Source organism: Eulemur rufifrons, chromosome 29, assembly GCF_041146395.1.
Source record: "Eulemur rufifrons isolate Redbay chromosome 29, OSU_ERuf_1, whole genome shotgun sequence".
In the NCBI taxonomy this organism is placed as follows: Eukaryota; Metazoa; Chordata; class Mammalia; order Primates; family Lemuridae; genus Eulemur; species Eulemur rufifrons.
The window spans coordinates 22979089-22993636 of record NC_091011.1 but is presented as its reverse complement, the minus strand read 5'-3'; the positions used below and the strand labels follow the sequence as shown (position 1 = coordinate 22993636).

The 14548-nt window shown below is 53.2% G+C and overlaps 1 protein-coding gene across 1 annotated transcript in view; it reads left to right on the top strand.

The window, feature by feature from the left end:
* MINDY4 (MINDY lysine 48 deubiquitinase 4) overlaps positions 1-14548 on the top strand; it is a 110349-nt gene that overhangs the window by 71050 nt on the left and 24751 nt on the right. Inside the window, exon 13 of the mRNA XM_069462591.1 lies at positions 3165-3232. Within this exon, the coding sequence (XP_069318692.1) occupies positions 3165-3232 (68 nt within the window). The remainder of the gene's footprint in view (positions 1-3164; positions 3233-14548) is intronic.

Here is a 14548-nt window from a genome sequence, read left to right as displayed (position 1 = left end):
GGGGTCTGCTCCAGGGCGAGGGGGCCTGGGGACTCAAAGCAATCCCCCTCCTCGCCTGGCTTTGGTCGTTGGTATAGAGGGTCAACATTTGGCCCCCCTCACTCTGGAAGGCAGTGTTTTCTTCCTGCAGTTTAATTTGTTTTTGCTGGAAGCAGTTGAGCTGCCTCAGCACTGCCCTCACCAAATTCATTTTTCATGGCCTGGGCCTAAGAGGGGTTCCTCGTGCCAGGCCTGGAAATGCAAACTGAGCCATCTCTGCCCAAAATAAATAGCCTCCTTGCCGTGTTTTCATTACCACTCACGCTCTGGGCGAGGTGTCTGGCAGGCCCCTGGCCAGCTCAGGGATGCCTCTGCCTGCCATTGGAGTTCCTTGGTGGGCTCAGTTCTCTCCGAGCCTCAGAGCAGTGCTGGAAGAAGGGCCCCTTCTTCCTAAGTGGCACCAGACAGTTTTCCGGACCCTAACAGTGGTTTCCGGCCCAGTTGCCTTGTCTGAGCTCGCCTTTCAATGCAGGCACATTGCCCTGTGGTCTCAGTGTCTTGGCAGCTTGAATTTGATGAGATAATTTTAATAAAAGTTTTAAAAAACAAAATGGAATATTGGTGCAATTCAGTCGTGTTCTGGCTAGCGCAAGAAGCTCCAAGCAGAGTTCACTTCCCCACCCTCTGCAGAGGGGCACGTCCAGGACTCAGGGTGAGGTCTTCTTGAGGGAGACTGGGGGAAATTCTGGCCCAAAGAGTAATAATAGTTAAATTTACAGAGAGAGCTGGGGCTTGCCACAGGCTTCTGTGTCCATTAGGTCATTGCAGTCTGACAAGTAGGTGGGCATTACAAGCATGGCACGAGGGGAAACAGACCAAGAAAGGACCATGCTTCCCCAAGACGATGTGTAAGTCCGTGGCAGAAGTAAGTAGGCGTTCCAGAGGGGAAAACTGAGACCAAGAAGCCTTTGTGACATCCCCCAGGGAAAGTGAAAGTCGTGGCAGAGTAAGTAGGCTTTTTACAGAAGGGAAAACAAGGCAACATGCAATTCTGCAGCAGAGCTGTGATAAGGGGCCGGTGGCCCAAGTCCTCCCAGGCCTGTGCCCCCTGTATGGGGACATCAACATTTGCAGTTGTCAGAGCACTTCCACAGACGTTGTCTCCTAGAATGTACACCGTGTGCCAAGGAAATTGGCCAGATGGGTCCTCACGGTCCTTGTTTTGCAAATGGGGAAGCTGAGGGCAACAGAAGTGAAAGTGACTGGCCCGAGATTGCAGGATTAAGATGAGCTTGATTTAAGATTATTGTTGATTCATTCATTCCATTTCTACTTCCACAAAAAGGACTTGAAGTTGCTTGTTTAAAAAACAAAAGACATCCTCGGGGCTCTTCTCTGCTGCCACATAGTCAGCTTGCGCTCTCCTGCCTCTGGGCCTTTGCATGTGCTTCGCCTCTTGCCTGGAGCAGCGGTCTCTTCTCTTCTGATTTCTGCTTGTCCCTTGGGTTTCTGTTAGACATCATTTTCTCTGGAAAGCCTTCCTTGGCACTCCCTACTTCCCTCTCTCCCCAAGCTCTAAGTCTGTGCTGAAGGCCTTTCCTGTGTGTTTCCAGAGGAGCCTGCATTTCTATCATGGCAGAGCCCCTTCCCCACCCTTTACAAGTTGCTTTTTTTTTCTTCTCTGAGTTACTTCCCCAAGAGGACAGATCCATGACCACCTTGTTTACAAGTACAGCCTTAGCAGGGAACATCCTCTTGGTACAGAAATTTTACTCAGTAATTTTTTTGTTAATGACTAATTGAATTACTGGATAAAAATAAAGATTATATTTTGAGAAAAAGAAAGAATAATTTTTTACCAAGAGCTAGAGCTGCAAGCTCTGATAACACACTGGAACACCATATATGGCTCTGAGCTTCCTGGCAGCCAAGGCAAAAATGGAAATATGGTAAGTTATAAAATTTTCAGGAGAAATAAGCTTTTTTTTCTGGTTTTAAGTTCAAAAAGAAGTTAATTATACACGAGGAACACTGACTATGGTAATAGGCAGCATCTTCAACCACAGTTTATTGTACCCACAATGGGATGGTGGATGGTAAGGCCTTCACACTGACTTGCAGTTGAGGGATGTTTTTCCAGGGGGCAAAAGTGGTTTATCCCAGTGGGCCGTGGCCTGTTGGGCTCACTGGCCAGGTGGGCAGTGCAGAGCCAGCATCATACTAACAGCTAACACAGGTGCCAGCCCCTGTTCTAAGTGCTTTACAAGGATTAACTCATGTAATCTTCACAACCTGATGAGGGTAGGTACTGTGATTATTATCCGTGTTTTATAGATGAGAAGACTGAGGACAGAGGAATTAAGGAACATACCCATGTTCACATGTTCACATAGGTAGGAGTAGGAGAGCGAGGATTTAAACCCAGGCAGCCAGGCTCCACCCAGGACATGGGCTCCAGACCAGGGTTGGGACCAGGGGGAGAAGAGTAAGGCACTCACTTTGGGTGCAGAATTTAAGGGGGTGCCAAAAAACTCAAATCAGCATAATTGACAATTAAAAAAAATCAAAATTAAAAAATCTATGATGAAAAAAATATCAAAACTTTAAAAAAAGGTACGCACTTGCACGGCGCACATGCCTTGCCTCACCCTGATCTCGACTCTGCTCCAAACCTGCCCTCTGCTGCTCTCAGCGTAGCGTGGTTCTTCAGAGTAAGGGATCAGGAATTACATGGAGCCCCCTGGAACCCCACTGTGCTGCCTACAGGCTGTGACCTCTGGCAGGCCACTCAGTGTCCGAGCCTCAGTCCGTTACAGAGTAGAGGGCAGGAATAGCAGCACTTCCCCCAGGTCTGGTGGAGTGTTCGGTGTGGTAATGCCCAGGACACATTTGCACATATGGGGCCTGCCACTACCTCTGCCGTCTCTTGAGCTTTAAGGACTCAGGTGGTGATGTGTTCCGTGGTGACCCCTGCATCACCAGCACTCTGCCCCATCGTCACTCAGGCTGGCACACCGCCATCCTTTAGGGGGTCTGCCCTGAGGCCACCTGGCAGCCTCCAGGGTGGGCTGGAGGCCGAGGCTCAGGGCAGGCTGCTCCCTGGGGTGCAGCCTCCACAGAGGTGTCGGGGCTGAGAGGAGGGAGGTGCAGACTGCACGGAGCTCATTCCTCTCTCCCCTCGCCAGTTCGAAGTGGGCCCCTACGGATGCATCCTGCTCACTCTGTCTGCCATCCTGTCCAGGTCCGTGGAGCTGTGAGTATCTTCCTCCCTCAACTTCCCCAGGGCCAGGCTGGTCTGTCTTGTTCACTGCCACCTCCCAGAGCCCAGGCCAGTGCTTGGCACGAGGCAGGTGCTCAGTGAATGTTGTGGAAAGGATGGATGAAGCAGCAGAGCAGAGCAAAGGAAAGTTGGCTGGTGGAGGAGAGAGAGCGATCGCATTCTATGTATATGCCTGTCCAGGGCTACCTTCCCTGTGGACTCTCCACGTGTGCAGGGGACAAGCTGAGAGGCACCCTCAAAGAGCTTGCATGGGACTTCAGTATGTGCATACTGAAGCGTTCCTGGGGACTCCCCTGGTGCATGTGTAGGGGACAGACAATTGAGGCTGAAACCCAGGAGATGACCACGGGTGCAGGGTGGGGAGGACTTGCTGTAGACCAAGGCAGTCCTGCAGCTGCAAGGATAAGGCTGGCATCCAGGGCCAGCTCTGGAGAGGTGAGTGGGCAGGTGCCCGGGAGGCCTTGCAGGCAGGAGAGGTGGCAAGGCTGCTTGTCCTTATCTCCTCTGCTGCACCCCTGTGGGCAGGTCCTGGCTTCCACCCTGCACATCCTGGTCAAAGGCCCCCTAGGCCACCCTGGAGTTGGAGTTCCTCCATAAAGCTCATTCCCTGGGAGCTTTCTAGGCCTCTTGTCTGTATCTGTCACCTGGGCATTATGTCACCAGGGAGCGTAACAGATGAATAAAACATGAATAGTTGTGGAAAGTACAATTGACTGTCCCATTCACTTCCAAGCAGAGGATAGAGCCCTGAGGGCATGGAGTAGGGGCGTGGAGTGCATCTTACTTTGGAGGGTGCTTGGTGGGGAAGATTTGGGAACAACTTTCAGCGGGTGGCCCCTGGGAAGGGGACGCAGAATGCGTAGCTTTGTGGCATCCAGGCTGGGGAGGCCCCAGCAGAGGGAGATGCTTACTCCCCAACCCTGGCTGGCCCTATCCCTGTTTCCAGGGGCCTCTGCTGTGGGTGGGAGGAGGACAGCGGGGATCTGCCGCCTCGTGCGCCGGCCTGCCTGCTGCTTGCTGCTACTGACCTTATTAAATGTGTGCGTGCACACAGTGCTTTCTAATGGCATTTTTCTTCTAATCCTGCCATAATGATATGATTCATTCCTGGCATGGGCTCACGTGCATGAAGACCATAAGCTGCACTGCCTTCTTCCAGGCCTGTGTTTGCTAATCCCCAGACTGACAGGGTTGGGTGGGGTTCTCCGGGTCTCACTGAGGGGAAGCTGTGCTCTCAGGAGGGTCAGGAGTGGTGATGCCTGCCTCAGCTTCCCTATCTGTACAGGGGGCCCTCTGGCTCTGGGGGCCTAGGACTCTGCTCACGTATGTCTGCTCCAGTGGTCACTAGGGCAGCCTGGGAGCAGGGCACCCTGTTACACGCATGCTCCTGTGTGTAGCCCTCTCCCTCTGAAAGGGCCCCACGTCTAGGCCACTCTTCATGTTGTACAGAGCTGGAGGACTAGGGCTGCCTCTGCCCCCTCCCCGCCCCAGCCAGCCAAACCTGGCACTTGTGGGGCACTGGTGTGGCGAAGGCTGCCCCTCCAGATCTGCACAGCCTCATGCTGGTGGGCCTGAAGTCACAGCCCTGCCAACACATATGCACACACACATACACGGATACACACAGACACGTACATAGACTTACAGATATACCTGGCCACATACACAGATGCACACACACAGATGTACAGACACCCACACGGACACATATGTATACACACACACACACACAGTCCAGCTGTTCCCCCACAGCACCTGAGGCCTTTCCTTGGGTCCTACAGGCAGATGGTCTTGAGGATCCCCGGGGCAGCTTGGAACAGCCTGGCCTCTACTTCCCAGAGGACCCAAACAGAGACCCGTGTGGTGTTGGAGACAGGCTGGCAGGGCATGAGTCAGGCTTTGTCCTACCCCTGTGGTCTCCTCTTACCCTCTCCTAAGAAGACAAGAGAGAGAAAGTTCTCATAGGCTGCAGGAGTGATAGCAACCAGCATTTGTGATGCTTCCTGTGTGCCCAAGCCTTCGCCGTAACATTTCACACGTGGAGCTCCTTGAGTCTCCATGTCAACCCTACTAGGTGGGTGCTGTTATGATCACTGTTACCATCCCTGCTCTTCCGATGAGGAATCAAGGCTTGGAGAAGTGAGTAGTTTGCCCCAAGGTTATATAGCAAGTAGAACTGGTAGCCCCAGGCTCCACCCAAGGCTCTCTGGCCCCAGGGCTGGCTCTTTTGGTTTGCTGTTTAAAAACTTGAACTTGTGAATAAGACAGACTTGATTTCAGGCCTGACTCTATTCCTAAGCTGGAGTTTCTGCCTCTGTAAAACGGAAGTGATAATTCACAACTCACAAGATGCAGCTGTGCTTAGCACAGCTCCTGGTGGGTGCAAGCCTTGAATAATGGCTGCTGCTAGTCCAAGCTCATTCCAGCCGTGCTCAGATGCCTCTGTGCCCCTTCCTGCCTTTTCTTGCCCTTGGTCCTGGCTTGGTCCCCAGTGGTGGAGACCATGTTGCCACCTCAGTAGACACAACCACAGGGATGTCCCTCAATTCCCAGTGGGGCTTCTGCAGTGACATTCACCCTTGGCAGATGCTTCTTGATAGCCAGCGAGCTCCCTGAGCATGGAGTGCTGCTGCTGGGTGGGCCATGAGAAAGGCGGATGGGGCTCCACCCCCCATCCCACCTGGGGGCGTGTAGTTCAGAGGGGCACTTGATTAGACACCCAACTCTCTGATTGGATCAAGTCCAAGAAAACTTGGTCGGACTGAGGGCTTCAGGCGAGGCACAGGGCAGGCCTCTGGGGGCCCCTCCCAGTGCACTCTCCCTCCTGATTGCTGCTGTCCCATCGGGCTGCGGAGATGTGACATCTGAGTAGAGCTGATTCCTCCTCCCCTGAGGAGGAAAGACAGGAATGACAGGACGGGAACGGCCCGGGCAGTCGTGGCGCTGCCCAGATCCTGTGAGACAGTCACACTGAAATTATTTCGAGTAACACGTTAGCAGTCCTGGCATTTGCGAGGGCGCCCGTGAACAAGATGTCCTCTTGCCTTCCGAAGGGATCCCCTAGAACCGCACAGTCCCCTCACGTGTCAGTCATCACACTGCACTCAGCGGTGCTCCCCTCACCCCCAGCACCTCTGGCTTCTGCTCTCCAGAGGGATGCCAGGCTCAGCTAAGGTTTGCTGGGATTCGCTGGGCAGTGATAACAGCCCTGGGACTGGGAAAGCCACCTCCGGCTGCTTTCTCAGGGTTAGCAGCTGGAAAGGCCTTTATGGACATTTGGACATGCAGGTGCAAGTGTCACCCAGCTCAGGCGCCATTAGCCCTGTCCCGGGAAGCCCAGTGGGGTGGCAGGTCTCAGGAAAGCATGTACTTATTGGCCACAACATAGGTCAGGAGACCTGGGCCCCCAACTCAGCTCAGCTGCCCATAAGCTGTGTGGCTGACCCAACCTGTGCCTTAGATTCTTCATCCAACAGACAGCCTTGGGCTAGTGCTTTTTAAATTTTTTTTGTAGGAAATTAAATCTGATTTTTTTTCCCCAAAGAAACTTTATTCCAAAGTTCACTGTGTAAAATAAAGCAGATGTAGCAGACCGACTTTGACTAGAGCAGCAGAGGTGGGAAGGAGACCCCTGCTACCCCTCCCCTGCCTCCCAATCTGGCACCCATACCTGCTCCCCAGCATGGCCCCTGAGACCCCTCTTTGGAGCAGCCCCAGCTCTGCAAACACAGCTTGAAAACCTCAGCACCAGACCACCGCCAAGGGCCTTCCTGCTCTGGGGTTCAGATTCAGCTTTGCCAAAGAATCCTTTGATGCCGTTTCAGGGTGATCTGTTACTACTTTGGGCAGTTGAAAACATGTCCTGGTAGCCTGAAGATATAACAGTCTCTAAGATCAAATGTTCAGCTGGGGAGGAGCAGAGTCGTGGGATGGGAAAACCCACCCCAGTTCTTTACAACCACAGCATGTGTTCCTGTGCATTTGTGGAGGTATCACAGTGGCATGTGTGTGGATGGGAGAGATCGGTGAGACTGTGTGTCTGGGTGCAAAATGATGTGGGTGTTGGTGGTTGCGTTTGAGATTGTGCGAAGGGTGACTTGTGTATGTGGGCGTGAGGGTGACATGTGATAGGGCATAGTGGTCCCTCTTGGCAAGGGCTCTCTGACTCATACCTGGGCACTGGGGGGCGTTCTCCGGCGGCCCAGAGGCTGCCCTCACCCCAAAGTCAATGCCTTCTGTCTGTTGGCTGTTCCTGCCCAGAACAGAGGCAGGGTGAGACGCCATGGGCAGATGAAAACCCAGCTGGGTGCAGCCGACCACTGCCTGGCCACTTCACCCTCAGAGGCCCCAAGACCATCAAGAAACAGGCCTTTGAGGTTTGTTCACCCCAGGCTGTGTGCAAAGCCTTGTGAAGCTTTTATTTTTTCCCCACTTGATTTCAAGCCGTTTATTTTCGTTTCTAAGATCTCGAGTTGCTTACAGTAAATCTCATGCAGCATTTCATGCTCCCTAGCTCTGCTTCCCAAACCACATGGCTAGAACTTTCCCCAGGGAGCCCTCACAAGCCCCAAGGATGCTCAGGGTCCTGGGGTTGGGCCTACCTGTGAGCCAGGCCTGGGCAGCACAGTGCACGGGCTGCTCCTGCCCCTTGGTGGAGCACAGGCTTGGCTGATGTGGTGGGAAAGACAGCTTGTGGAGGAAACCTTCTCATGCAGTAGACCCTTGGCCTTCATCACAGCAACTTCAACTGCCCAAAGGCAATCTTGAAAATCCAGAAGAGGGGGTAGTTTGTCATTCACTGAAGTAATATTTGAATGGCACAAGCCAGGTACTGAGAACAAGGGGATGACACTGGGCGGGATCCACCATGGTGACTCTTGTTGTTCTTTGTAACTCTCCCCAAGAGATTAACAGCAGTAGCAACAACAAAACAGCTTCTTTTTCTGTGACAGTAGCCCTGAAACGAAAGCCAACCATGAGCATTGGCTGGAAAGGCAAGTGACAGAAGCTCGCTTCCTAGCCAGTGTAAGCAGAAAACAAAGCTGCCCATCAGGAGTGGCTGGATCCAGGACCCCAGACTCTGTCTTCGGGACTTGGTGTCCTTCCTTCTGTCTCTTCACTCTTTGTTCTTCCAGCCCAGCTGTGTTCTCAGGAGGGGCCTCTGGCATGGTGGGCTCAAGGGAGCCCTCTCTCCAACAGCTCAGCCTGCCAGGTGTTGGGCACCTGCTCTGGCTTGGTCACCGTGGCCAGGCCTGGGCTGCCCCATCACGTGTGTGTGGACATGGGACATCCCCAGAAGGCAGTCACAGCTCATAGAGGCCCACCACCCTGGCTAGGACAGGGATGGGCCCCAGTCGGGAAACAGAACTGTGGCATGTATCAGAGAACAGAAGCACACATGTGGGTTTGGGGGTGGGCAATAGAGAAAAGAGATCACCAACTCTCTGTTCTGGCAGGTGTAGGCAGCGCTCACCCAGTGTGGGCCCAGCTGAGGGAAACCTGGTGGGTAGGTGATTAGTGGGGTGAGGACATGAACAGGGGCTGTTCTTGTTGAGATCAGGTTCTTGGTGGTTCCAGATGTGCTGTTCTGAACCGGAAGGGATCCATAGGATGCTTGTCTGCTTTCTTGGGACTCCGCTGAAACCCTTCCAGCCCAGAATAGTGAGGTGTGAACAGAACCACCCAGATCAGGAACCCCGGCCCCTGAGCCTCTACCTCCACACGGACAACCCTGGCTTCGCGGTTCCCTTGCCCTCTCACCTGGACAGGTGGTTAGGGCCCTTTCCTGATGTGCTAAGATCTTTTGACTATGCCTGGGAAACAGGAGAGGAACTTCCTCGATAAACTTCAACTCAACTTTAACACTGATTCAGATTAGGGTAGAGGCCACACTAATGAACCCTTTCAGCAAAAATGTCTAAAGAGACCAAGACGATGGGTGGAAGGTGTACCCAAAGGGCTTGCGGGCGCCTGTGTCATTGGAAATAGCGGATACTCCACCCAGACTCACTCCCTTCCACTGGCGTTTTCTCTCCCTGGTCCCTTCCCTGGCAGCCAGCTGCCCCTCTGCCCCCAGGCCCCCCACAGGCAACAGAGATCTGTCCTGTAGATCTCTGCTTAGCCAGATCTCTGCCTGTGGGTACTCTGAGACACCCTGACCCTGAGGAAGGCCAAGTTTGGAGGCTCAGCCGGAGGTGGAAGAGAGAGGGAGAGGGTCCTTGCTGCCACCCTGGGCGTTTGTGGTCTTGTGGCAGCTTGAGGGACAGGCCCACAGGCCTGGGGCCATCATCTCATTATAGTTGTGGGGACTTTGAGACGTGAAGAGTGAGTTAGTGGCACAGCTGACAGCATTGGCCAGTCTCCTGGCTCTCAGTGCAAGACCCTGTGCCTGTCTCACATTCCTTAGGCTGGGGAGGGAGTGACAGGTCTGCTTGGCTGTGTTCGCTGACTTGGAGAAGTGGGAAAATGAGGTCCCCAGATGGGTCCATACCAAACTGGGTGGCCATCTGCCCCATCCTCCCTCGGAGTTTGGCGGGCATGATCTAGGCTAAAGCAAGCCGACTCTGCCCGGGCCAGGCAACCCCCCCCCGTCCCCCCCCCCCCAGCTGCTGAGATGGCATGTCACAGCCAGTGAGCTGTTCTGCCCATGGACACCAAATCTGTGGGCTGGATAGGAGGGGCCGACCTACAGCAGAGAGGGGGAGCTAGGCCCAGGACACACTGGGGTTGGTGGCAGAGTGAAAGGTCTCCTGACCCTTGGTTCCATGTGCGTCTCCTACCCCTACCCTCTCACCCAGGGCCCATACCTCCTGGGTCACGAAGGGCTCAGGTACCCAGATAAAGGGTACAGGCTTTCTTGGAAGAGTCTTCTGTGTCAGGCCAGCCTCACTTCCACCTGCCTCTGCACACCTCCTGGGATCCAGATTCTGGAAGCTCATCCACCAGGGCCTTCCTCACACGCAGCTTCACCTGGGATAGGTGTGGACAAGCTCATGTAATTTAGGAGGCATAATTGCTGTGCAGCTACAGGGTCTAGAGCCCAGTTCTAGCCCTCAAAGTCTGTTTTTTGAGGCAGGCACATGAAAATCAGTTGGTGGGTACCCTTAGGAAGAGAAGAAGGAGCAGAGGAGTGATGGGGCATTTCTGTCCCTGGGGAAAGGGAGGTTATGGAGGAGGTGACATTTGGCAGGGCTCCGAGGAATGAACAGAAAGAGTTTTGGCAGGCAGCAAGAGCAAAGTGGGCAAAGGCTCCTGGGGTCTGGTTGGCAGGGAAGGCGCTGGCCATGGTCGGGGGAGATGGTGGGTGGCAAGGCAGAAGATGGCTTGGGAAGGGCTTTGCCCAGCTGCTGAGGGGCTGGGCTCCTGCTTTCTCTTCCTTCTTCCAGGCAGGTCCCCTCTTTCTCCATCCTGCAGAGCTTTCTACCAGCTTCCACTGCCTCCTGGGTCCCATCCCGGCCCCTTCCTCACTGCCTGGAGAATGGAAACATCACCGATCCCTCTAGCCCACGGAACTCTCTGCAGTTTGCAAGGCCGTTTTATGGCCTAGTCCCTTATTGCAAGTGCCCTTTGAGGTGGTTATTGTTACCCCCATGAGGGGATGACACACTGGAGGCTCAGAGATAGAAAGCAGTTTGCTGAAGGTCACACAGCATGGGTGGCAGGGGGGACCCGACACCTGTTTGTTCTGACTCATTGTCCACCCCCTCTTCGCCTTCCTGGGAAAATAGTCCACTCTATCCAACCCTTTTCAGATATAGACTTCACAGCTGTATTTTGACTGTGTGGAGGTCTCAGTTTATTCTGAGTTGTTGGCCATGATACGGATGGTTGAGATTGCGGGAATCATGACCTCTCAGTCATTGTTTTTCGTTTTTTCTTATTATTGTTGTTATAGTAGGAAAAAGGAAGTGACATTTACTGAATGCCAAATGCTTTATATAGTTCATCTCATTCAGTTCCCACAGCAATCTTTAATAGAAGGCAGCACGCATTGTCACATCTATGTTGCACGTGGGGAAACTGAGGCTCACAGAGGGAAATAACCTGTAAGCGGCAGCACGTGGATTTGAACCCAGGGCTCCCAGACTTTAGAGCCCAGGTTCTCTTAGTTGTACCACAGCTACCCTTTCACTGTTGATGTTGTGCTTAAAGGGCAATAGAAGTCCCACCAAAGGGCTGTTATCTCTGAAGGTCACTGCAGGTGGGTGGGGGAAGCGCAGGTCACACTGCGTGTGAGGGTGCAGCCTCTGGGAGGGACAGGCAGGAGCTGGCCCGGTGGGATGTGGCTCCTTCAGGGCCTGCTGCCCTTGTGGTCAGGTAGAGGAGGGGTGGCTGGTCAGGTCCTCCCAGGTGAATTACCACCTATTTTAGGCTTGGTGTTTGAATAGCAGAGTCATGGACTGGACATACTTGTTCACATCCCAGGAGGTCCCTAGAGATTTCTTGCTCCAGTCCTCTTATTTTATTATGAGAACCAGGCTGAGAGAGAGGTAGGGACTTGCCCAAGGTTATTTGCCAGTTAGGGGCTGAGTGGGCGTTGGTTTCAGATGAATAGCTGTGATGTGTAGACTGGGACCATGTCTCTAGGCCACTTTGACGATTTTCCTTCTTACTCAGAAACTTCTGTGCCAGATGCCCAGATTCACCTGGGGAGGCCTTTAGGTGAAGGGACAAGCTGCGCTAAGGCTGATGGGAACTGGGGTGGGCCTCAGGGCTCCGCAGCCTGCCTAGAACTGGCTGGCCAGGCTGGCCATCACATTTCAGGCCACGGCAGGCACTGTGTGATGTTGGTGCTGGGGACACAGTCCTGGCCTTGCTGACTCAGTGTGATTACAAAACCACAAGTCCCTTCTCTCGGGGCCTCAGTTTCCCCATCAGTAAAATGGAGGTGGTGGTCTTGTTCTCTTGGCCTCACAAGGCTTTCAGGAGAAAGTTATGTTTGGAAGTGTCCAAGACTTTACAGATTCGAGGTTCATGCATTGTCAGCCTGCTCAGTGGCAGAGCACCTGTCCCCTCTGAGATGTGTGACAAAGAGCGGGTGGAGAGAGGCATCAGAGATCCAGGCCCAGCTTTAGGCCCTGAATCTGGGCCAATGTCGGTCACTAGCTGTTGGCCAGTTGTCTTATCTCTCTGGGCTTCTGCATATCAGAGTTCATTTGAAGAATGAGCTCTGAGTCTGAAAAATGCTGGAGGCTCTTGCATTAGTTTGTTAGGGGCTGCCATAACAAAGCACTACAGACAGGGCTCGACCAACAAACACTTATTTCTCACAGTTCTGGAGGCTGGGAGTCCTAGACCAAGGTGCCAACAGGGTTGTTGCCTTCTGAGGCCTCTCTCCTGGGCTTGTAACCTTTTTGCTGCATCCTCATGGTCTTTCCCCTGTGAGTGTGCATCCCTGCTGTCCCTTTGTGTCCAAGTTTCCTCTTCTTACAAGGACACCAGTCAGATTAGATCAGAGCCCACCCTAATGCCTCATTTTAACTTAATCACCCCTTAAAAGGTTCTATTTGCAAATACACTTTCTGAGGTACTGAGAGTTGAGATTTCAACATGTGACCTTTGGGGAGACACAGTTCAGCCCATTACACCTCTCATCTTATCCAAGACCCTTGTGTTGCAGGAGAGACAGAGGCCCACAGAGGAGAGAGGTTTGCAGCCACACGGCAGGCTGGGGGTGGAACCTGGGTCTGGTGACAGCCCTGCCATGTGAATTGCCTTCTCTCTGGGTAGAGCCGAGCTGTTGTTCCCCTGCTCAAGAACTCCTCACACTCAGTTCTCCAGGGAATTCCCCTAGAGGGAGGTCTGGGCATCTAGATTTGCCAAAGTTGTAAATCTCTTAAGCCATAAGCCGCTCCTTGGCGTCTCCTGAATGCCCTAATGTGAAATACAGATGTTCCTCCCTTTTAAGATCCCAGTGCACTTCTAAATTTCCCATCGTGTTTGCACCTAAGGATGCAATTACCATTTCCTCCCATTGTCCTTTCTGCTTGTCCCTCTGCTCCCAGCTGACGCAGGCTCAAGCCCGCTGGGTGAACACGAGGCTGTGAGCTTATGAAGATCGGTTACTGCTTCTGAAAGCTTCGGGTGGCTCGGGGCCAGTGATGCTTATCGGTACCCTCAGGACTCCTTTGAGGTTATTTTCTTCTCTTCAGAAGATGCTTGTATATGCTGCGGAGAGCGTTTCCATCAATTCTTCTGCCTGAGCTTGCGCCAGCCGCGCTGTGCTGTGCCATGAGTCACTCCCCAGTGGCTCCTTCTCAGGCCTGCTGGACTATCTGTGGTGGGCGAGCCTCAAAGGCCCTTCCCAGAGGACCCCAAGCCTTAGGGGTTCGCTGCGGCCCCGATGATGCTAACCTGAGCCCGTCTTCTCATTTGGACCATAAACTTTCCCCGTTTGGCCATGGTTATTAAAAACCACAAGAAAGTTTTCCCTGCAAGTATCATAGAGCTTGAGTTTCCTAACTTATTTTGGAAGGAGACAGGGACCAGGGCATGTGGTTTAGGTTTGTGGGCTTAAGGCAGATCTTAGATTTAAAGCATAAATTGAGACCATATTTCTCTTCTCTTTCGCTAAAGGGAAAAATAAATGTTCTGATTGCTAAGCCCTTTGTACCCCTGGGACACCTCTCTAAGTCCTACACCTGGCCTCTCTCTTTGCAGTGTGAGTGGAGGAAGGCGGCCAGGCCCTAGGCACCATGCTGGGTGGGTGGCGTGCCCCCCAGGGCTATGTGTGCCCCCAGGGCATGTGTCCGTCCAACCCCTATATGTGTCCAGGGCATGGTCCCCCCAGGACCACATGTGTTGTGTTCCCAGGACATGTACTGCCCCAGAACTCTGTGCCCCCAGGGTTGTATGCAGCAGTAGAGGGGGCTCACCTCGCCCGCTGAAGCCTGCCTCTCTGAGCTGCTTTGCACGTCTATGAAATAGAGATAGTACTGTGCACTTTGCTGGCAGGTAGGGGGACTGGAGGGTTGAAATTGTCTCCACTGTGCATGGTCAGGAGACAGTATCTCCTTTACTGTCCATTCCTTACGGGGCTCTGTTTGCCACCAGTGCTTTCGTCTCCCACAGGAATTTACTTTGGGGTAGCTAGAAGGAAAACCATGCTAAGAGTGGACTTTTCAGCATGGCAACAAGCCAGGAAGGAGGGTATGAGACTCAGGAAGGATTTTTTGCCCCCTGGTGCTTATCACCTCACCTCTCCATGTGACAGGGCCCCTGCTGACTGGGACACCCTGAATTGTTCTGGTCCCTAGCACTGCCCTAGAAATCCATTCCCTTAAGTTTGAA